We start from the raw sequence: 23,773 nt of genomic DNA, 5'->3' as shown, positions 1-23,773 counted from the left end.
GTAGAGAAGCCAACTCTTTTGAAAGAAAATGAATAGGGCCGAAATCTGGACCTTAATGAAACCCAATTTTAGGCCCAAATTCACTCCGGACTGTAGGAAGTGAAGGAAAGGGCCCAGCTGGAATTCCTCTGTAGGAGCATTCCTGGCCTCACACCAAGCAACATATTTTCGCCATATACGGTGATAATGTTGAGCTGTCACGTCCTCCCCAGCCTTTATCAGTGTAGGAATGACCTCATCCGGAATGCCTTTCTCTGCTAGGATCCGGCGTTCAACCGCCATGCCGTCAAACGCAGCCGCGGTAAGTCTTGGAACAGACAGGGCCCCTGTTGCAACAAGTCCTGTCTTAGAGGAAGAGGCCACGGGTCCTCTGTGAGCATTTCTTGCAGATCTGGATACCAAGTCCTTCGTGGCCAATCTGGAACAATGAGTATTGTTCTCACTCCTCTTTTTCTTATTATCCTAAGCACCTTGGGTATGAGAGGAAGAGGAGGAAATACATAGACCGACTGGAACACCCACGGTGTCACCAGGGCGTCCACAGCTATCGCCTGAGGGTCTCTTGACCTGGCGCAATACTTCTGTAGCTTTTTGTTGAGGCGGGATGCCATCATGTCCACCTGTGGCAATTCCCACCGACTTGTAATCTGTGCGAAGACTTCCTGATGAAGTCCCCACTCTCCCGGGTGGAGGTCGTGTCTGCTGAGGAAGTCTGCTTCCCAGTTGTCCACTCCCGGGATGAACACTGCTGACAGTGCGCTTACGTGATTCTCCGCCCAGCGAAGAATTCTGGTGGCTTCCGCCATCGCCACTCTGCTCCTTGTGCCGCCTTGGCGGTTTACATGAGCCACTGCGGTGATGTTGTCTGACTGAATCAGAATCGGTTGGTCGCGAAGCAGGGTCTCCGCTTGACGTAGGGCATTGTATATGGCCCTTAGTTCCAGGATGTTGATGTGAAGGCAAGTCTCTTGACTTGACCACAGACCTTGGAAATATCTTCCCTGTGTGACTGCACCCCAACCTCGGAGGCTTGCGTCCGTGGTCACCAGGACCCAGTCCTGAATGCCGAATCTGCGGCCCTCGAGAAGGTGAGCGCTCTGCAGCCAGCACAGGAGTGACACCCTGGCCCTGGGGGATAGGGTGATTAACCGATGCATCTGTAGATGTGACCCGGACCACTCGTCCAGTAGGTCCCATTGGAAAGTCCTTGCATGGAACCTGCCGAAGGGAATGGCCTCGTATGATGCCACCATCTTTCCCAGGACTCGAGTGCAGTGATGCCCAGACACCTGTTTCGGTTTTAATAGGTTCCTGACCAGAGTCATGAGTTCCTGAGCTTTCTCTATTGGGAGATAAACCCTTTTCTGGTCTGTGTCTAGGATCATGCCCAGGAAAGGCAGACGAGTCGTAGGGACAAACTGCGACTTTGGAATATTTAGGATCCAGCCGTGTTGCCGTAACACTTCCAGAGAAAGTGCTACACTGATTAGCAACTGCTCTCTTGATTTCGCTTTTATGAGGAGATCGTCCAAGTATGGGATAATTGTGACCCCTTGCTTTCGCAGGAGTACCATCATTTCCGTCATTACCTTGGTAAATATTCTCGGTGCCGTGGAGAGACCAAACGGCAACGTCTGAAATTGGTAATGACAATCCTGTACCACAAATCTGAGGTACGCCTGATGAGGCGGATAAATGGGGACATGAAGGTATGCATCCTTTATGTCTAGAGACACCATAAAACCCCCCCCTTCCAGGCTTGCGATAACCGCTCTCAGCGATTCCATCTTGAACCGGAACCTTTTCAGGTACATGTTCAGGGATTTTAAATTCAATATGGGTCTGACCGAACCGTTTGGTTTCGGGACTACGAACATGGTCGAATAATAACCCCTTCCCTGTTGAAGGAGGGGAACCTTGACCACCACCTGTTGAAGATACAATTTTTGAATTGCAGTTAACACTAATTCCCTCTCCTGGGGGGGAAGCTGGCAGGGCCGATTTGAGGTATCGGTGAGGGGGCATCTCTTCGAATTCCAGCTTGTATCCCTGAGACACAATCTCTATTGCCCAGGGATCCAACTGGGAGTGAACCCACTTGTGGCCGAAATTTCGAAGACGCGCCCCCACCGGGCCTAGCTCCAGCCCCTGTGGAGCCCCAGCGTAATGCGGTGGATTTTGTAGAGGCCGGGGAGGACTTTTGTTCTTGGGAACTAGCTGTGTTGTGCAGCTTCTTTCCTCTGCCCCTGCCTCTGGCAAGAAAGGACGCACCTCGAACTTTCTTGTTTTTCTGAGATCGAAAGGACTGCATTTGATAATACGGTGCTTTCTTAGGCTGTAAGGAAATATATGGCAAAAAATTTGACTTTCCAGCAGTAGCTGTGGAGACCAGGTCCGAGAGACCCTCCCCAAACAATTCCTCACCCTTGTAAGGTAAAACCTCCATATGCCTTTTTGAGTCGGCATCACCTGTCCATTGCCGAGTCCACAGGACTTTTCTGGCAGAAATCGACATAGTATTTATTCTAGAACCCAGCAGACTAATGTCTCTTTGAGCATCTCTCATATATAGGACAGCGTCCTTAATATGCCCCAGGGTCATTAAAATAGTATCCTTGCCTAAGGTATCAAGTTCCTCAGATAGGGTATCCGTCCATGCTGCTACAGCACTACACACCCAGGCCGACGCGATTGCCGGCCTCAGTAAGGTACCTGAATGTGTATAAATGGACTTCAGGGTACCCTGCTGTTTTCTATCAGCAGCATCTTTGAGGGTAGCCGTATCCTGTGACGGCAGGGCTACCTTCTTGGACAAGCGTGTTAAGGCCTTGTCCACCCTAGGGGAGGATTCCCAGCGTAACCTGTCCGTTGGCGGGAAAGGATACGCCATAAGAATCCTTTTGGAAATCTGCAGTTTTTTATCTGGAGATTCCCAAGCCTTTTCACATAACTCATTTAGCTCATGTGAGGGGGGAAAGGTTACCTGTGGCTTCTTTTCCCCATACATATGAACCCTCCCGTCATGGACTGGGGTTTCCTCTGTGATGTGCAACACATCCTTAATTGCTATAATCCTATAACGGATGGATTTAGCCAATTTTGGCTGTAACTTTGCATCATCGTAATCGACACTGGAGTCAGAATCCATGTCGGTATCTGTGTCAACAATTTGGGATAGTGGGCGCTTCTGAGACCCTGACGGCCTCTGCAAAATAGGATCAGGCATGGGCAGGGACCCTGACTGTCCTAAGGTTTCAGCTTTTTCTAACCTTTTATGTAAGGAATTCACACTATCATTTAAAACCTTCCACATATCCATCCAATCAGGTGTCTGTGCCATCGGCAGAGACACCACATACATTTGCTCCCGCTCTGCTTCCACATAGCCTTCCTCATCAGACATGTCGACACAAGCGTACCGACACACCACACACACAGGGAATGCCCTTTTCGAAGACAGTTCCCCCACAAGGCCCTTTGGAGAGACAGAGAGAGAGTATGCCAGCACACACCCCAGCGCTATCACCCAGGAATAACACAGTAACTTAATGTTAACCCAGTAGCTGCTGTATATTGTGTTTTTGCGCCTAAATTATGTGCCCCCCTCTCTTTTTACCCTCTTCTACCGTGAATCTGCAGGGGAGAGCCTGGGGAGCTTCTTCTCAGCGGAGCTGTGGAGAAACAATGGCGCTGGTGAGTGCTGAGGGAGAAGCCCCGCCCCCTCGACGGCGGGCTTCTGTCCCGCTCAAATATGCATTTTCTTGGCGGGGGCTCATACATATATACAGTGCCCAACTGTATATATGTGTACTTTCGCCAAAAGAGGTCCATATGCTGCCCAGGGCGCCCCCCCCCCCTGCGCCCATACAGTGACCGGAGTATGTGGGGTGTGTGGGAGCAATGGCGCACAGCTGCAGTGCTGTGCATTACCTCAGTGAAGAACGGAGTCTTCTGCCGCCGATTTCGAAGTCTTCTTGCTTCTCATACTCACCCGGCTTCTGTCTTCCGGCTCTGCAAGGGGGACGGCAGCGCGGCTCCGGAAACGGACGGCGAGGGTGAGATCCTGCGTACGATCCCTCTGGAGCTAATGGTGTCCAGTAGCCTAAGAAGCAGGACCTAGCTTCAGAGAGTAGGGCTGCTTCTCTCCCCTCAGTCCCACGATGCAGGGAGTCTGTTGCCAGCAGAGCTCCCTGAAAATAAAAAACCTAACAAAATACTTTCTCACAGCAAGCTCAGGAGAGCTCACTGAACAGCACCCAGCTCGTCCGGGCACAGTCTCAAACTGAGGTCTGGAGGAGGGACATAGAGGGAGGAGCCAGAGCACACCAGAATCTAAATTCTTTCTTAAAGTGCCCATGTCTCCTGCGGAGCCCGTCTATTCCCCATGGTCCTTACGGAGTCCCCAGCATCCACTAGGACGTTAGAGAAACAGAATGTTTTATTTTATAACCACAGTAGCTCCGCTCAGATCACCTACTACAGAATAGCCTTTTTAGGTTTGGTAAAATTCATGATGTATTACATAGGAAGAAAACATCCCCAAGGCCGCCCAATCACACGTTCTCCTTACTTGGTTTGTGCAGTTTACAGTTTACCTGTCTCAGAATAAAAGGGAAACAAGCTAGGCATTAGGGCCCCCCATTAATGCTCAGCCTGTTTTCAGGAGCACTCACAAATGTAGCAATCCTGCTTGACATCAGATTTGGCAAATCTCCACACAAATTTCTGCTCACTTGACAGAATAAAATAATTCAATATGTGTACTAGAAATTCACGTACCTTTAGGTTCTGCCCGTCAAAAGGTAAAGAACCACTGACTAATGTATAAAGGATAACTCCAAGGCTCCAAACATCCACCTCAGGCCCATCATACTTCTTTCCCTGGAAGAGCTCAGGGGCTGCATAAGGCGGGCTCCCACAGAACGTATCCAGCTTGTTCCCAAAAGTGAATTGGTTGCTAAAGCCAAAGTCAGCAATCTTTATGTTCATATCAGAGTCTAGCAGCAGGTTCTCAGCCTAAGGGAAAGACATGAGTAGAATAAGGAAGCCCCATAACTACCTGAAACATTAGCAGCATATTTTAAAAGCAGTTAATCCATATTACTTTTCTCAATCAGATAGTTTTTATTATAAACGATATAACACTCTTCTCTAAACAGTACGCCAAAACTTTTATTAAAGAGCATGACGGGCACGGAGATTCCCTGCCAAATATGCAAGTGATTTGTGCACAATATCTGATAAGTTATTATCATGGTCACAGATAAAGCTAATATACAATTTGTGTCTGGTTGTTTCACTGTCATTGCAGTTGCCATCTATGCTTGGCTCTCACAGCTCAACTGTGACTGCCGTTGCCATATGTTTGGCTTCTGTAGCCCAAATGTTGGCATCTGGACCACATATCATAGCTGCAGAGACTGCCTACTCTATTAACAGATTCTAGGACACAAAAAAGGAGTGTTATGGTAGACTTACCATGGTTAACTCTCTTTCTGCGAGGTACAAAGGGTTCCACATGGAAACACCGGGGTGTAGAGTGGATCTTGATTTAGAGGCACCAACAGGCTAAAGCTTTAGGCTGTCCCAGGATGCATTGGGGCCTCCGCTATAAACCCAGGCTCCAGGCACTGGAGCTCAGTTTCGTTAACCAGTCAAATGCAGGAGCAGGCAAGAGAGAAGGCATATAACCACATTCTCACAACAGGAGGCTAATACCATACAAACCCATAGAGGCTTGGTGCGTCAGGGCAGACGCCCTGTGGAAACCAATGAACCTCGCAGAAAGAGAGTTAACCATGGTAAGTCTACCATAACTCTCCTATTCTGCAGCAGGATACACTGGTTTCCACAGGAAAACATTGGGGATGTCATAAAGCAGTTCCTCAAGGGAGGGGACGCGCCTTAGCTGGTATGAGAACTCGGCATCCAAAAGAAGCATCCTGGGAGGTGGAAGTATCAAAGGCATAGAACCTAATGAAAGTGTTCACTGAGGACCACATAGCCGCCTTGCACAAATGTTTGGCGGACGCGCCACGGCGGGCCGCCCAAGAAGGTCCAACAGACAGAGTACAAGGGGCTTTAATAGCAGCAGGAGCTGAGTCTCCAGCCTGTGCATAAGCTTGTGCAATCACCATTCTAATCCATCTGGCCAAGGTTTGCTTATTCGCAGGCCAGCCATGTTTGTGAAAACCAAACAAGACAAAAAGGGAATCTGACCCTCCTGATAGAGGCAGTCCTCTCCACATATATACAGAGAGCTCTTACTACATCCAAAGACTGCTCTTTGGAGGACAAATCAGAAGAAATAAAGGCCGGTACCACAATCTTTTGGTTAAGGTGAAAAGATGACCCCACCTTAGGTAAATAACCTGGGCGAGTTCTAAGAACTGCAAAGCCACAATGAAATATCAGAAAGTGTGGATGACAGGACAAAGCACCCAAGTCCGACACCCTTCTAGCAGAGGCAATAGCCAGTAAAAACAAAACCTTAGCTGTGAGCCATTTAAGGTCCACCGACTCAAGAGGTTCAAATGGAGACTCTTGCAGGGCATTCAGGACAACAGACAGATCCCATGGAGCCACAGGAGGGACATAGGGAGGCTGAATCCTTAAGATACCCTGAGTGAATGTATGAACGTCAGGTATAGATGCAATTTTTCTTTGAAACCAAACCAACAAGGCAGATATATGAACCTTGACGGAGGCCTAAATCCAGGCCGCGTTACAGGAAAGCCAGAATTCTGGAAGTTCTGACTCTGTATGCATCATAATTCTTATCAGCACACCAGGTGAAGTAAGAATTCCAGACCCTGTAATAAATCCAGGCAGATGCCGATTTGTGGGCTTTCAACATCCTGGCGACTGAGTAAGTCCGCTTTCCAATTTGGGAAGCCCAGAATGAACACTGCCGATATTGCTGGCAGATGGTGTTCTGCCCAACGAAGGATTTTTGACACTATCATCATAGCCATGCGGCTTCGAGTGCCGCCTTGATGGTATGACTGTACTTGAACCGGTCTGATCTGTACCAGAGGCAGGGCGAGGGTCAATGCCTTGAACACTGCCCACAACTCCAGAATGTTTATTGGGAGCAGTGATTCCTCCTTGGTCCTTCAACCCTGAATAGTGTTGCTCCAACACCGCACCCCATAACTTCAGACTGGCGTCCGTTGTCAGCAGGACACAGTCGGGGATCCAGAAAGGACGGCCCCTGCTCAATTGCTGGTCCTGTAGCCACCAGGTCAGCGACAGACGAACCTCCGGCGTCAAAGTGATCATGTGAGATCTGATCCGATGAGGAAGGCCGTCCCACTTGGAAAGAACTAACCTCTGCAGAGGGCGGGAATGAAATTAAACATACTCTACCATGTCGAATACAGACACCTTCAGGCCAAGTACTTGCATCACAGAGTGTATCGACACTGTGGGCTGACAAAGGAAGCATCTTACCCTGTCCTGAAGCTTCTGGACTTTTTCTGGAGACAGAAACAGTCGCTGACTGTGTGAGTCCATGAGTGCCCCCAGGTGCACCATGCTCTGAGCTGGGACCAGCGAAGACTTCTTCCAATTGATGAGCCACCCGTGGGCTTGTAGGAAGCTTACCGTCAGTTGCAGATGACTGAGGAGGACATTGTGAGAGTTTGCCAGAATCAGCAAGTCGTCCAGATACGGCAGGATCCTGACTCCCTGGCGACGGCCCTGACCTTAGTGAAGATCCGAGGAGCCGTAACCAGCCCAAATGGCAGAGCCTGGAACGGATAGTGGAAGTCGCTAATAGCAAACCGCAGATACTGCTGATGCAACATGGCAATAGGTATATGCAGGTATGCATCCTGTATATCCAGGGATATCATATAGTCTCCGGGATCCATAGCCAGTACAACTGAGCGCAGTGTTTCCATACGGAACTTGGACACCCTCTCAAACTTATTCAGGTATTTGAGGTTGAGTATAGGACGGAAAGCCCATTGGGTTTCGGAACTAGAAACAGGTTCGAGTAGTAGCCTCTGTGGGACAGAGGTACCGGCACTTCTACTGCTGAATTCTGAAACCATTTGCAGAGCTTGCGCCTTTAACGGATCCGAAAAGGATTACTGTGGTGCAAAACTGGCGAGGGGGACGTCTCCTGAATGAGACTGCGTACCCGTGAGAGACAACTACCCACACCCATGCGTCTGAAGTGGTCTTTAACCAGACCTGGGTGAACTGCAGAAGTTGGCCTCCCACCCTGGGGTCCCTCAGGGAGAGGCCCGCCCAGTCATGCGGCAGGCTTGTCTTGTTTAGAAGCAGGCTGACGGGCCGCCCAGGATTGTGTAGCCTTGGGGTTTGTGGTTTTGGGAGCACGACACGGTCTTGGGTATGCCTGACTTTTTTCTTTCCCTGGAGGCCGAAAAGGAACGAAAAGTGGTACCTTTTGCCTTCGGTGCAGAAGGTTTAGTATTTGGGAGAAAAGCAGTCTTAGCAGCTGCTAACTCAAACACAATTTTATTACGGTCTTCCCCAAACAAAATGTCCCCATTAAAGCGGAGTACCTCCAAGGTCTTTTTGAAGTTTAGGTCCACCTGCCATGACCTCAACCACAGAATACGCAAAGAGTAAATAGGCCTGCGTGTCCTTGTAGAAATGTGCAACCAAAGGGTCCCTCCAAACATGTAACTGATACATTTATGCTGTTTCCTGACGATGGGATTTTACACTCCGAAATGTTGAAGTAAAGCATTATCTCTACAAGCCCTGCAGTGCCGTGTGCTCATCTACTTGTTTGGAGGGACCCTTTTTTATAATATATAGTATATATTTTTTTGTTCTGGTGTTTCTTGAAAAAAGGAGCGTACGCTGCAAATTGTTAAAATATACACCAGCATGATTCATTAATTCAAACCTCTGGAGTGCCGTTTATTTCCACCACTGGAGTTTTTTCTATATACAGTGTGTGTGTGTGTGTGTGTGTGTGTGTGTGTGTGTGTGTGTGTGTATATGTTTGTGTGTATATATATATATATATATATATATATATATATATACATACACATACACATTACATTCAAAGGTGCAGCTCTCAGACTTAAAAAACCTGCAAATGGAGCCAAATAACTTAGATCTACGTAAGCTATTCTCCATTTGCCGTTTTCTATGTCTGAGTGCCGCACCTTTGAATGTACTATCTTCCCCTCTGCCATGAGGGCACCGACTAAGTAGGAAACGTAAGCAAGGAGTGATGACTGAGAGTAGTCCCTGTTGGTCGGCATGCCGACCGCCGAGAAAGTGAGGATGCGGCATGCAGGTGCTGGTATTGTTATGGGTGTGTGACAAAGTGGGGCGGTGTGTGACGGTATGGGTCCCTCAGGCTGCGATCTGACCAATCAGCAGCACTGTCCTATCAATCATGTTTCAGAGGAAATGGAGGAGACCATTGAGAGTGTGCTTTCCAGCCTCCCAACATCCTCTTGTCTTCTGCTCCGCACAGGGTATCTGAGTCTATGGAGCCTGCTGAGCGGCTTGGAGCTGTCAGGCAGGGTCCTGAGGCTGGTGATATACTGAGGGACGCCACGGTGCTCTATTTGTGAGAGAAGAATACACAGCAGGGCAGTGGAGGACTGATTGCCACTATCTGTCCAGTCGGAGAGTGCAGTGCAAGCCTCTGGCTCTCTCATCTGCCCCTTGGCCCACCTCCTTCTCTGTATTCCGGATGCGGGGCTCTGGAGGGGAGAATGTCAGTGTCAGCACATGAAATGAAAGGAAATAGGTAGTGTTGCGCCCGAAGGCAGCAACCAGATGGGGAGAGAGGAAAATAATGGTGTGTGTGTGTGTGTGTGTGTGTGTGTGTGTGTGTGTGTGTGTCCAGAGCAGGGGCTCAGAGTGGGAAGCAGGGAGTGAATAACGCAGGGGGTGAGAGATAAGCAGAGAGTGAAAGCACCATGGGTTGAGCAGGGGATGGAGAGAGCGAGAGGTGCAGAGGCTAAGGAAATGTGGTGAGTAATGCATGAGGTGAGTAAGAAGGGCAGCAGGGAGTAGGAGGACTGGGTTGAACAAGGGATGGAAAGAGAGAGGTGCAGGGCTGAGTTATACAAGAACGTAGTTAGTAATGCAGAGGGTGCGAGGATAGCCGGGAGGGGATCCGGTCTGTAGGTCGACAAGACTTAGGTCGACACTGTCTAGGTCGACAGCAAGTAGGTCGACAGGGACTCTAGGTCGACATGAGGTTTTAAAAAAAAAATAAGAATTTACTTACCGATAATTCTATTTCTCGTAGTCCGTAGTGGATGCTGGGGACTCCGTAAGGACCATGGGGAATAGCGGCTCCGCAGGAGACTGGGCACAAAAGTAAAAGCTTTAGGACTACCTGGTGTGCACTGGCTCCTCCCACTATGACCCTCCTCCAAGCCTCAGTTAGGATACTGTGCCCGGACGAGCGTACACAATAAAGGAAGGATTTTTGAATCCCGGGTAAGACTCATACCAGCCACACCAATCACACCATATAACTTGTGATCTAAACCCAGTTAACAGCATGATAACAGAGGAGCCTCTAGAAAAGATGGCTCACTACAGCAATAACCCGATTTTTTGGTAAAAATAACTATGTACCAGTATTGCAGACAATCCGCACTTGGGATGGGCGCCCAGCATCCACTACGGACTACGAGAAATAGAATTATCGGTAAGTAAATTCTTATTTTCTCTGACGTCCTAGTGGATGCTGGGGACTCCATAAGGACCATGGGGATTATACCAAAGCTCCAAAACGGGCGGGAGAGTGCGGATGACTCTGCAGCACCAAATGAGAGAACTCCAGGTCCTCCTCAGCCAGGGTATCAAATTTGTAGAATTTTACAAACGTATTTGCTCCTGACCAAGTAGCTGCTCGGCAAAGTTGTAAAGCCGAGACCCCTCGGGCAGCCGCCCAAGATGAGCCCACCTTCCTTGTGGAATGGGCTTTTACAGATTTTGGCTGTGGCAGGCCTGCCACAGAATGTGCAAGCTGAATTGTACTACAAATCCAACGAGCAATAGTCTGCTTAGAAGCAGGAGCACCCAGCTTGTTGGGTGCATACAGAATAAACAACGAGTCAGATTTTCTGACTCCAGCCGTCCTGGAAACCTATATTTCCAGGGCTCTGACAACGTCTAGCAACTTGGAGTCCTCCAAGTCCCTAGTAGCCGCAGGCACCACAATAGGTTGATTCAGGTGAAACGCTGAAAACCACCTTAGGGAGAAACTGAGGACAAGTCCTCAATTCCGCCCTGTCCGAATGGAAAATCAGATGAGGGCTTTTACAGGATAAAGCCGCCAATTCTGACACGCACCTGGCCCAGGCCAGGGCCAACAGCATGACCACTTTCCATGTGAGATATTTTAACTCCACATATTTAAGTGGTTCAAACCAATGTGACTTTTGGAACCCAAAAACTACATTTAGATCCCAAGGTGCCACTGGAGGCACAAAAGGAGGCTGTATATACAGTACCCCTTTCACAAACGTCTGAACTTCAGGGACTGAAGCTAGTTCTTTTTGGAAGAAAATTGACAGGGCCGAAATTTGAACCTTAATGGACCCCCATTTCAGGCCCATAGACACTCCTGTTTGCAGGAAATGTAGGAATCGACCTAGTTGAAAATTCCTCCGTCGGGGCCTTACTGGCCTCGCACCACGCAACATATTTTCGCCAAATGCGGTGATAATGTTTTGCGGTTATATCTTTCCTGGCTTTGATCAGGATAGGAAAGACTTCATCCGGAATGCCTTTCTCCTTCAGGATCCGGCGTTCAACCGCCATGCCGTCAAACGCAGCCGCGGTAAGTCTTGGAACAGACAGGGTCCTTGCTGGAGCAGGTCCCTTCTTAGAGGTAGAGGCCACGGATTCTCCGTGAGCATCTCTTGAAGTTCCGGTTACCAAGTCCTTCTTGGCCAATCCGGAGCCACGAATATAGTGCTTACTCCTCTCCATCTTATAATTCTCAGTACCTTGGGTATGAGAAGCAGAGGAGGGAACACATACACTGACTGGTACACCCACTGTGTTACCAGAGCGTCTACAGCTATTGCCTGAGGGTCCCTTGACCTGGCGCAATACTTGTCGAGTTTTATAAACATGTGGAAGACTTCTGTGATTTTCCGCCCAGCGAAGAAACCTTGCAGCTTCTGCCATTGCCCTCCTGCTTCTTGTGTCACCCTGTCTGTTTACGTGGGTGACTGCCGTGATGTTGTCCGAATGGATCAACTCCGGGTGACCTTGAAGCAGAGGTCTTGCTGAGCTTAGAGCATTGTAAATGGTCCTTAGCTTCAGGATATTTATGTGAAGTGATGTCTCCAGGCTTGACCATAAGCTCTGGAAATTCCTTCTCTGTGTGACTGCTCCCCAGCCTCGCAGGCTGGCATCCGTGGTCACCAGGACCCAGTCCTGAATGTGCGGCCTTCTAGAAGATAAGCACTCTGCAACCACCACAGGAGAGACACCCTTGTGCTTGGTGACAGGGTTATCCGCTGATGCATCTGAAGATGCGACCCGGACCATTTGTCCAGCAGGTCCCACTGGAAAGTTCTTGCGTGGAATCTGCCGAATGGGATTGCTTCGTAGGAAGCCACCATTTTTCTCAGAACCATTTCATTGATGTACTGAGACTTGGCTCGGTTATAGGAGGTTCCCGACTAGCTCGGAAAACTCCCTGACTTTCTCCTCCGGGAGAAACACCTTTTTCTGGACTGTGTCCAGGATCATCCCTAGGAACAGAAGACGAGTCGTCGGAATCAGCTGCGATTTTTGAATATTGAGAATCCAATCGTGCTGCCGCAACACTACCTGAGATAGTGCTACACCGACCTCCAACTGTTCCCTGGATCTTACCCTTATCAGGGAATCGTCCAAGTAAGGGATAACTAAAATTCCCTTCCTTCGAAGGAATATCATCATTTCGGCCATTACCTTGGTAAAGACCCAGGGTGCCGTGGACCATCCATACGGCAGCGTCTGAAACTGATAGTGACAGTTCTGTACCATAAACCTGAGGTACCCTTGGTGAGAAGGGTAAATTGGGACATGAAGGTAAGCATCCTTGATGTCCCGAGACATCATGTAGTCCCCTTCTTCCAGGTTCGCAATCACTGCTCTGAGTGACTCAATCTTGAATTTGAACCTCCGTATGTAAGTGTTCAAGATTTTAGATTTAGAATCGGTCTCACCGAGCCGTCCGGCTTCGGTACCACAACAGTGTGGAATAATACCCCGTTCCCTGTTGCAGGAGGGGTACCTTGATTATCACCTGCTGGGAATACAGCTTGTGAATGGCTTCCAAAACTGCCTCCCTGTCAGAAGGAGACATCGGTAAAGCCGACTTTAGGAAACGGCGAGGGGGAGACGTCTCGAATTCCAATTTGTACCCCTGAGATATCACCTGAAGGATCCAGGGGTCTACTTGCGAGTGAGCCCACTGCGCGCTGAAATTCATTGAGACGGGCCCCCACCGTGCCTGATTCTGCTTGTAAAGCCCCAGCGTCATACTGAGGGCTTGGCAGAGGCGGGAGAGGGCTTCTATTTCTGGGAACTGGCTGATTTCTGCAGCCTTTTTCCTCTCCCTCTGTCACGGGGCAGAAATGAGGAACCTTTTGCCCGCTTGCCCACGAAAAGACTGCGCCTGATAATACGGCGTCTTCTTATGTTGAGAGGCGACCTGGGGTACAAACGTGGATTTCCCAGCTGTTGCCGTGGCCACCAGGTCTGAAAGACCGACCCCAAATAACTCCTCCCCTTAATAAGGCAATACTTCCAAATGCCGTTTGGAATCCGCATCACCTGACCACTGTCGTGTCCATAACCCTCTACTGGCAGAAATGGACAACGCACTTAGACTTGATGCCAGTCGGCAAATATTCCGCTGTGCATCACGCATATATAGAAATGCATCTTTTAAATGCTCTATAGACAATAATATACTGTCCCTATCTAGGGTATCAATATTTTCAGTCAGGGAATCCGACCACGCCAACCCAGCACTGCACATCCAGGCTGAGGCGATTGCTGGTCGCAGTATAACACCAGTATGTGTGTAAATACATTTTAGGATACCCTCCTGCTTTCTATCAGCAGGATCCTTAAGGGCGGCCATCTCAGGAGAGGGTAGAGCCCTTGTTCTTACAAGCGTGTGAGCGCTTTATCCACCCTAGGGGGTGTTTCCCAACGCACCCTAACCTCTGGCGGGAAAGGATATAATGCCATTAACATTTTAGAAATTATCAGTTGTTATCGGGGGAAACCCACGCATCATCACACACCTCATTTAAATTCTCAGATTCAGGAAAACTACAGGTAGTTTTTCCTCACCGAACATAATACCCCTTTTTGGTGGTACTCGTATTATCAGAAATGTGTAAAACATTTTTCATTGCCTCAATCATGTAACGTGTGGCCCTACTGGAAGTCACATTTGTCTCTTCACCGTCGACACTGGAGTCAGTATCCGTGTCGGCGTCTATATCTGCCATCTGAGGTAACGGGCGCTTTAGAGCCCCTGACGGCCTATGAGACGTCTGGACAGGCACAAGCTGAGTAGCCGGCTGTCTCATGTCAACCACTGTCTTTTATACAGAGCTGACACTGTCACGTAATTCCTTCCAACAGTTCATCCACTCAGGTGTCGACCCCCTAGGGGGTGACATCACTATTACAGGCAATCTGCTCCGTCTCCACATCATTTTTCTCCTCATACATGTCGACACAAACGTACCGACACACAGCACACACACAGGGAATGCTCTGATAGAGGACAGGACCCCACTAGCCCTTTGGGGAGACAGAGGGAGAGTTTGCCAGCACACACCAGAGCGCTATATATATATACACAGGGATAACCTTATATAAGTGTTTTTCCCCTTATAGCTGCTGTATTTTTAATACTGCGCGTAATTAGTGCCCCCCTCTCTTTTTTAACCCTTTCTGTAGTGTAGTGACTGCAGGGGAGAGCCAGGGAGCTTCCCTCCAACGGAGCTGTGAGGGAAAATGGCGCCAGTGTGCTGAGGAGATAGGCTCCGCCCCCTTCTCGGCAGCCTCATCTCCCGTTTTTCTGTGTATTCTGGCAGGGGTTAAATTCATCCATATAGCATAGCTATATGTGATGCATTTTTTGCCATCCAAGGTGTTTTTATTGCGTCTCAGGGCGCCCCCCCCCCAGCGCCCTGCACCCTCAGTGACCGGAGTGTGAAGTGTGCTGAGAGCAATGGCGCACAGCTGCAGTGCTGTGCGCTACCTTGTTGAAGACAGGACGTCTTCTGCCGCCGATTTTCCGGACCTCTTCTGTCTTCTGGCTCTGTAAGGGGGCCGGCGGCGCGGCTCTGGGACCTATCCATGGCTGGGCCTGTGATCGGTCCCTCTGGAGCAAATGTCCAGTAGCCTAAGAAGCCCAATCCACTCTGCACGCAGGTGAGTTCGCTTCTTCTCCCCTTAGTCCCTCGATGCAGTGAGCCTGTTGCCAGCAGGTCTCACTGAACATAAAAAACCTAAAACTAAACTGTTCACTAAGCAGCTCAGGAGAGCCACCTAGTGTGCACCCTTCTCGTTCGGGCACAAAAATCTAACTGAGGCTTGGAGGAGGGTCATAGGGGGAGGAGCCAGTGCACACCAGGTAGTTCTAAAGCTTTACTTTTGTGCCCAGTCTCCTGCGGAGCCGCTATTCCCCATGGTCCTTACGGAGTCCCCAGCATCCACTAGGACGTCAGAGAAATAATAATAATTTTTGGAACTTTTTCATACTTTACGATCCACGTGGACTACAATTGGGAATGGTAACCGTGCCCGAAGCATGGCGAGCGAACACTGTGCACTAATTGGGGTTCCCGGTCACTCTAAGAAGAAAACACCAAAAAAAATAGTTTTTCTTAAACTCATGTCAACCTTTTTTTATGTCTACCTAGTCCATGTCGATTTAGAGTCCCTGTCGACCTAGAAACCATGTCGACCTACTTACTGTCGACCAATAGTGGTTGACCTAGACACCATCGACCTAAGTCTATTCTATCTAACATACAACACCCACAGGGAGTGAGAGGACCAGGAGTTGAGCAAGGGATAGAGACCATGAGGGGTGAGCAAAGGAAGCAGGGATTGAGTAGTATATAGGGAGTGAGATGGTAGCAGGGTCCTAATCACATTCTTTATTAAAGGCTCACTTGTGGTGTGAATGCTCCATGAGACAGAGGGGAGGGAGAATGAGGTGGTTTAAGCTAGGTGGGTAGCTATGCAATTCATAGTGCTAGCCACACCCACCAGTACTGGTCACACCCCCTGCAGCGACTCACAATAGGCCCATCATAAACTTCAGCTCCAGGCCCATGAGGACCTTAATCTGGCACTGACTGTATCGGTAATCTTAAAATGGATGTCTCAACATGTTTACAACAGAGATCATCAACATCCCTCCTTCCAGGTGTGCCACTTACCCCCAAATCCTTCAGTACCATATCTAGGGGTCAAGGTGCACTTGATAAAGTGTAGGACTTGACTAATTAAATCTCAGACATGTCATGTTATAACATTACTCCGCACGTTGAGTATCGAGGGCCCACCAGGAGTTAAATTTTGATGAGCCAGGCAGTGTCCTCCCTTGCCCAGCAAGTGCCATCCTGGCCAACCAATAGTTAGGGTCTTACCCCCTCACTATCCATAACACAATTTACTCAGATTCTCAAGCATACATACTGCCTTGGTCTCACACTTGACATCGCCCTCTGCTTTAACACTCACATCCACACTATCTCCCAGTCATAACTATACCTCCATCTTAAATACACTGACAGAATTTTCTTACCCAAGACGTTACCAAACTACTCCATCCTTGACTAACAGCAGGGCATTCCCTTCACCAATCTATCCCAGTTTCAATCTAAATGAAATGCTGCAGCATTCTGACTCTGCCCACCCGGCATTTTCACACACTAACTAGCTGTGTCCTTAAGAATTTGCCCATGATCCATTTTTCATTTATAGATAGAAGCTGTTTCTCAAGCTCACTGTAGTACCTGTCTATTGAAGCAAGCCTGATCTCTGATTTCACAGACTTTCAAAATACTATTTAATGTAATTCACTGCATTGCTTACCTTCAGATCCCTGTGTACTATAAGCTTCTGATGACAATACTGAACGGCAGAAACAATCTAAAAAGAAAGTAATTCATTATAAACCACTTACAGGGCAAAAAGGATGGCAAACCATCACATCAACAAATGTGCATTGATAACAGGGGCAAAAGAAAGCCTAGTATTACACTATATACTAAAACACTAGTGTCTTGCAGCTAAAATACATAGCATTCAAAAGAGGAATTTCCATACCTATTAACAACTATGCGGTTCACTTTTATTGTTACAAAAAATAAGATTTTACTCACCGATAAATCTATTTCTCGTAGTCCGTAGTGGATGCTGGGGACTCCGTCAGGACCATGGGGAATAGCGGCTCCGCAGGAGACAGGGCACAAAAAGTAAAAGCTTTTGGACCTAGGTGGTGTGCACTGGCTCCTCCCCCTATGACCCTCCTCCAAGCCTCAGTTAGGATACTGTGCCCGGACGAGCGTACACAATAAGGAAGGATTTTGAATCCCGGGTAAGACTCATACCAGCCACACCAATCACACCGTACAACTTGTGATCTGAACCCAGTTAACAGTATGATAACAGAGGAGCCTCTGAAAAGATGGCTCACTACAACAAAAACCCGATTTTGTTAACAATAACTATGTACAAGTATTGCAGACACTCCGCACTTGGGATGGGCGCCCAGCATCCACTACGGACTACGAGAAATAGATTTATCGGTGAGTAAAATCTTATTTTCTCTAACGTCCTAAGTGGATGCTGGGGACTCCGTCAGGACCATGGGGATTATACCAAAGCTCCCAAACGGGCGGGAGAGTGCGGATGACTCTGCAGCACCGAATGAGAGAACTCCAGGTCCTCCTCAGCCAGGGTATCAAATTTGTAGAATTTAGCAAACGTGTTTGCCCCTGACCAAGTAGCTGCTCGGCAAAGTTGTAAAGCCGAGACCCGTCGGGCAGCCGCCCAAGATGAGCCCACTTTCCTTGTGGAATGGGCTTTTACAGATTTTGGCTGTGGCAGGCCTGCCACAGAATGTGCAAGCTGAATTGTACTACAAATCCAACGCGCAATAGTCTGCTTAGAAGCAGGAGCACCCAGCTTGTTGGGTGCATACAGGATAAACAGCGAGTCAGATTTCCTGACTCCAGCCGTCCTGGAAACATATATTTTCAGGGCCCTGACTACGTCCAGCAACTTGGAGTCCTCCAAGTCCCTAGTAGCCGCAGGCACCACAATAGGTTGGTTTAGGTGAAACGCTGAAACCACCTTAGGAAGAAATTGAGGACGAGTCCTCAATTCCGCCCTATCCGAATGAAATATCAGGTAAGGGCTTTTATAGGATAAAGCCGCCAATTCAGATACTCGCCTGGCAGAAGCCAGGGCCAACAACATTACCACTTTCCATGTGAGATATTTTAATTCCACCGTGGCAAGTGGCTCAAACCAATGTGATTTTAGGAATCCCAAAACTACATTGAGATCCCAAGGTGCCAATGGGGGCACAAAGGGAGGCTGTATATGCAGTACCCCTTTTACAAAAGTCTGAACTTCAGGAAATGAAGCCAATTCTCTCTGAAAGAAAATCGACAAGGCCGAAATTTGAACCTTAATGGACCCTAACTTTAGGCCCATGGACAGTCCTGTTTGCAGGAAATGCAGGAAACGACCTAGTTGAAATTCCTCTGTCGGGGCCTTCTTGGTCTCGCACCACGCAACATATTTTCGCCAAATACGGTGATAATGCTGTGCGGTTACATCCTTCCTAGCTTTAATCAGGGTAGGAATAACTTCATCTGGAATGCCTTTTATCTTCAGAATCCGGCGTTCAACCGCCATGCCGTCAAACGCAGCCGCGGTAAGTCTTGGAACAGACAGGGTCCCTGCTGAAGCAGGTCTCTTCTTAGCGGCAGAGGCCACGGGTCCTCTGTGAGCATCTCGTGAAGTTCCGGGTACCAAGTCCTTCTTGGCCAATCCGGAGCCACTAGTATAGTTCTTACTCCTCTCCGTCTTATAATTCTCAGTACCTTGGGTAAGAGAGGCAGAGGAGGGAACACATACACCGACTGGAACACACAAGGTGTTACCAGAGCGTCCACAGCTATTGCCTGCGGGTCTCTTGACCTGGCGCAATACCTGTCTAGTTTTTCGTTGAGGCGTGACGCCATCATGTCCACCTTTGGTTTTTCCCAACGGTTCACAATCATGAGGAAGACTTCCGGATGAAGTCCCCACTCTCCCGGGTGTAGGTCGTGTCTGCTGAGGAAGTCTGCTTCCCAGTTGTCCACTCCCGGAATGAACACTGCTGACAGTGCTATCACATGATTTTCCGCCCATTGCAGAATCCTTGCAGCTTCTGTCATTGCCCTCCTGCTTCTTGTGCCGCCCTGCCTGTTTACGTGGGCGACTGCTGTGATGTTGTCCGACTGGATCAACACCGGCTGACCCTGAAGCAGAGGCTTTGCTAGGCTTAGAGCATTGTAAATTGCCCTTAGTTCCAGTATATTTATGTGAAGTGAAGTCTCCAGGCTTGACCACACTCCCTGGAAGTTTCTTCCTTGTGTGACTGCTCCCCAGCCTCTCAGGCTGGCATCCGTGGTCACCAGGATCCAGTCCTGAATGCCGAATCTGCGGCCCTCTAGGAGATGAGCACTCTGCAACCACCACAGAAGAGATACCCTTGTCCTTGGAGACAGGGTTATTTTCTGATGCATCTGAAGATGCGATCCGGACCATTTGTCCAGCAGATCCCACTGAAAAATTCTTGCGTGGAATCTGCCGAATGGAATCGCTTCGTAAGAAGCCACCATTTTTCCCAGGACCCTTGTGCATTGATGCACTGACACCTTTCCTGGTTTTAGGAGGTTCCTGACTAGCTCGGATAACTCCCTGGCTTTCTCCTCCGGGAGAAACACCTTTTTCTGGACTGTGTCCAGAATCATCCCTAGGAACAGCAGACGTGTCGTCGGAATCAGCTGCGATTTTGGAATATTTAAAATCCACCCGTGCTGTTGTAGTACTTCTTGAGATAGTGCTACTCCGACTTCTAACTGTTCTCTGGACCTTGCCCTTATTAGGAGATCGTCCAAGTAAGGGATAATTAATACGCCTTTTCTTTGAAGAAGAATCATCATTTCGGCCATTACCTTGGTAAAGACCCGGGGTGCCGTGGACAATCCAAACGGCAGCGTCTGAAACTGATAATGACAGTTCTGTATTACGAACCTGAGATACCCTTGGTGAGAAGGGCAAATCGGGACATGGAGATAGGCATCCTTGATGTCCAGAGACACCATATAGTCCCCTTCTTCCAGGTTCGCTATCACTGCTCTGAGTGATTCCATCTTGAATTTGAACCTTTTGATATAAGTGTTCAAAGATTTTAGATTTAAAATCGGTCTCACCGAACTGTCTGGTTTCGGTACCACAAACAGTGTGGAGTAATATCCCTTCCCTTGTTGTAGGAGGGGTACTTTTATTATCACCTGTTGGGAGTACAGCTTGTGAATGGCTCCCAATACCGCCTCCCTGTCGGAGGGAGCTATTGGTAAAGCAGACTTCAGGAACCGGCGAGGGGGAGACGTCTCGAATTCCAATTTGTACCCCTGAGATACTACTTGCAGGATCCAGGGGTTCACTTGCGAGTGAGCCCACTGCGCGCTGAAATTTCTGAGACGACCTCCCACCGTACCCGAGTCTGCTTGTAAGGACCCAGCGTCATGCTGAGGACTTGGCAGAAGCGGAAGAGGGCTTCTGTTCTTAGGAAGAAGCTGTCTGCTGCAGTCTTTTTCCCCTTCCTCTACCCCGGGGCAGATATGACTGTCCTTTTGTCCGCTTGCCTTTATGGGAACGAAAGGACTGATGCTGAAAAGACGGTGTCTCTTTCTGTTGAGAGGTGACTTGAGGTAAAAATGTGGATTTCCCAGCCGTTGCCGTGGTTACCAGGTCTGATAGACCGACCCCAAATAACTCCTCCCCTTTATACGGCAATACCTCCATGTGCCGTTTTGAATCCGCATCACCTGACCACTGTCGCGTCCATAACCCTCTTCTGGCAGAAATGGACAGCGCACTTACTCTTGATGCCAGAGTGCAAATATCTCTCTGTGCATCTCGCATATATAAAAATGCATCTTTTAATTGCTCAATAGTCAATAAAATACTGTCCTTATCCAGGGTATCAATATTCTCAGTCAGGGAGTCCGACCACGCCACCCCAGCACTGCACATCCAGGCTGAGGCGATTGCTGGTCGCAGTATAACACCAGTATGTGTGTATATACTTTTAAGGATATTTTCCAGCCTCCTATCTGCTGGCTCCTTAAGGGCGGCCGTTTCTGGAGACGGTAACGCCACTTGTTTTGATAAGCGTGTGAGCGCCTTATCTACCCTAGGGGGTGTTTCCCAACGAGCCCTAACCTCTGGTGGGAAGGGATATAGTGCCAATAATTTTTTAGAAATTAGCAGTTTTTTGTCGGGGGTAACCCACGCTTCATCACACACTTCATTCAATTCCTCTGATTCAGGAAAAACTACGGGTAGTTTTTTCACACCCCACATAATACCCCTTTTCGTGGTACTTGCAGTATCAGAGATGTGCAAAACCTCCTTCATTGCCGTGATCATGTAACGTGTGGCCCTACTGGAAAATACGTTTGTTTCTTCACCGTTGACACTGGAGTCGGTGGCTGTGTCTGGGTCCGTGTCGACCCACTGAGGTAACGGGCGTTTTATAGCCCCTGACGGTGTTTGAGACGCCTGGACAGGCACTAACTGAGCTGCCGGCTGTCTCATGTCGTCAACAGTTTTTTGTAACGTGCCGACACTGTCACGTAATTCCTTAATTACGGCCATCCATTCAGGTGTCGACTCCCTAGGGGGTGACATCACCATTATAGGCAATTGCTCCGCCTCCACATCATTTTCCTCCTCATACATGTCGACACACACGTACCGACACCCAGCACACACACAGGGAATGCTCTGATAGAGGACAGGACCCCACTTAGCCCCTTGGGGAGACAGAGGGAGAGTTTGCCAGCACACACCAGAGCGCTATATATGTATAGGGACAACCTTACAATAAGTGTCTATCCCTTATAGCTGCTTATATCTGTTATTTTGCCAAATAAGTGCCCCCCTCTCTTTTTTACCCTGTTGCTGTAGTGCAGGATGCAGGGGAGATTCTGGGAGCCTTCCTACCAGCGGAGCTGTGTGGGAAAAATGGCGCTGTGTGCTGAGGAGATAGGCCCCGCCCCCTTCTCGGCGGGCTCTTCTCCCGCTTTTTTCTGGAAAACTGGCAGGGGTTAAATACATCCATATAGCCCAGGAGCTATATGTGATGTATTTTTTTGCCAAATAAGGTAAATTCATTGCTTCCCAGGGCGCCCCCCCCCCAGCGCCCTGCACCCTCAGTGACCGAAGTGTGCTGAGAGCAATGGCGCACAGCTGCAGTGCTGTGCGCTACCTTATGAAGACAGGAAAGTCTTCTGCCGCCGATTTATGGACCTCTTCTTGCTTCAGCATCTGTAAGGGGGCCGGCGGCGCGGCTCCGGGACCCATCTATGGCTGGGCCTGTGATCGTCCCTCTGGAGCTAATGTCCAGTAGCCAAGAAGCCCAATCCACTCTGCACGCAGGTGAGTTCGCTTCTTCTCCCCTTAGTCCCACGCTGCAGTGAGCCTGTTGCCAGCAGGACTCACTGAAAATAAAAAAACCTAAGTATACTTTTACTTCTAAGCAGCTCAGGAGAGCCACCTAGATTGCAACCTTCTCGGCCGGGCACAAAGATCTAACTGAGGCTTGGAGGAGGGTCATAGGGGGAGGAGCCAGTGCACACCACCTAGGTCCAAAAGCTTTTACTTTTTGTGCCCTGTCTCCTGCGGAGCCGCTATTCCCCATGGTCCTGACGGAGTCCCCAGCATCCACTTAGGACGTTAGAGAAACTATGGTGTTTTGCAGCTGACATGAAACCAGCATTACGCTGGATGCCACGGGTTATGGTACAGTTTGCGAAGACACTTGATTTTTTAACTGTACTAGAAATTATAAAATACTTTTTTGAAGCAGCTATTGTGCACAGATACCAAGTGGTTGTGCTACACACTAGAGGGCAGGGTATGAGCAAACAATCTCCCCTTTTGCTATATTCTCACAAAGCTACTGTCAGCCTCCGTTTACCACTAGACAGGCCAAAACTATGAGAGTAACACACAAAGGCATTCTTGGGAGGGTTCATCTGTTTGCATCCTGCTTCAAAGAAAAGGGAGCCACATATATAATGGGGGTTCCCAACACCCAGAATTGGTTGGAGGGATTTACAAAGAAATTATGTCCCACAGGATACTGCCATGTACAATAAAGAACTTACTGAAAATATGTAAAAAGAGTACCAAATGGCCACTTTGGTCTTTGCAAAACATGTGTGCAATGTTCTGCAAAGGTACTATGCTCCTAATAGTGTTCACTAAAGTAGACTGGGCTGAGCAGCCTGTCCTCTCTTTGGAGAGCATAAAGGAATTTAGATGAATGGAACCATGTGGTCCTAGAACATAGGAACCATGCCAAACACTGCACTATTTCCAGCTTGTGCAACGCTGACTCCTTCACATCACTGAGACATAGAAAGAATGTAAAAAACACAGCTGTATTAAATGTGAAATCCCAAACTCATTGGTAGAGAGAACAAGG

The 23,773-nt window shown here is 48.7% G+C and overlaps 1 protein-coding gene across 9 annotated transcripts in view; it reads right to left on the bottom strand.

Annotated features, from left to right (window-relative positions):
• MARK2 (microtubule affinity regulating kinase 2) overlaps positions 1 to 23,773 on the bottom strand; it is a 385,864-nt gene that overhangs the window by 115,454 nt on the left and 246,637 nt on the right. For all 9 annotated transcript variants that reach the window (XM_063944914.1, XM_063944911.1, XM_063944916.1 and 6 more), the window contains 2 exons: positions 17,092 to 17,148; positions 4,780 to 5,016 (listed from right to left, as the gene is read on the bottom strand). In XM_063944914.1, the coding sequence (XP_063800984.1) occupies positions 4,780 to 5,016; positions 17,092 to 17,148 (294 nt within the window). The remainder of the gene's footprint in view (positions 1 to 4,779; positions 5,017 to 17,091; positions 17,149 to 23,773) is intronic.

Source organism: Pseudophryne corroboree, chromosome 11 (assembly GCF_028390025.1).
Source record: "Pseudophryne corroboree isolate aPseCor3 chromosome 11, aPseCor3.hap2, whole genome shotgun sequence".
Lineage (NCBI taxonomy): Eukaryota > Metazoa > Chordata > Amphibia > Anura > Myobatrachidae > Pseudophryne > Pseudophryne corroboree.
Note: the sequence above shows the minus strand (reverse complement) of the source record. Positions and strands in the feature narration are given on the sequence as shown.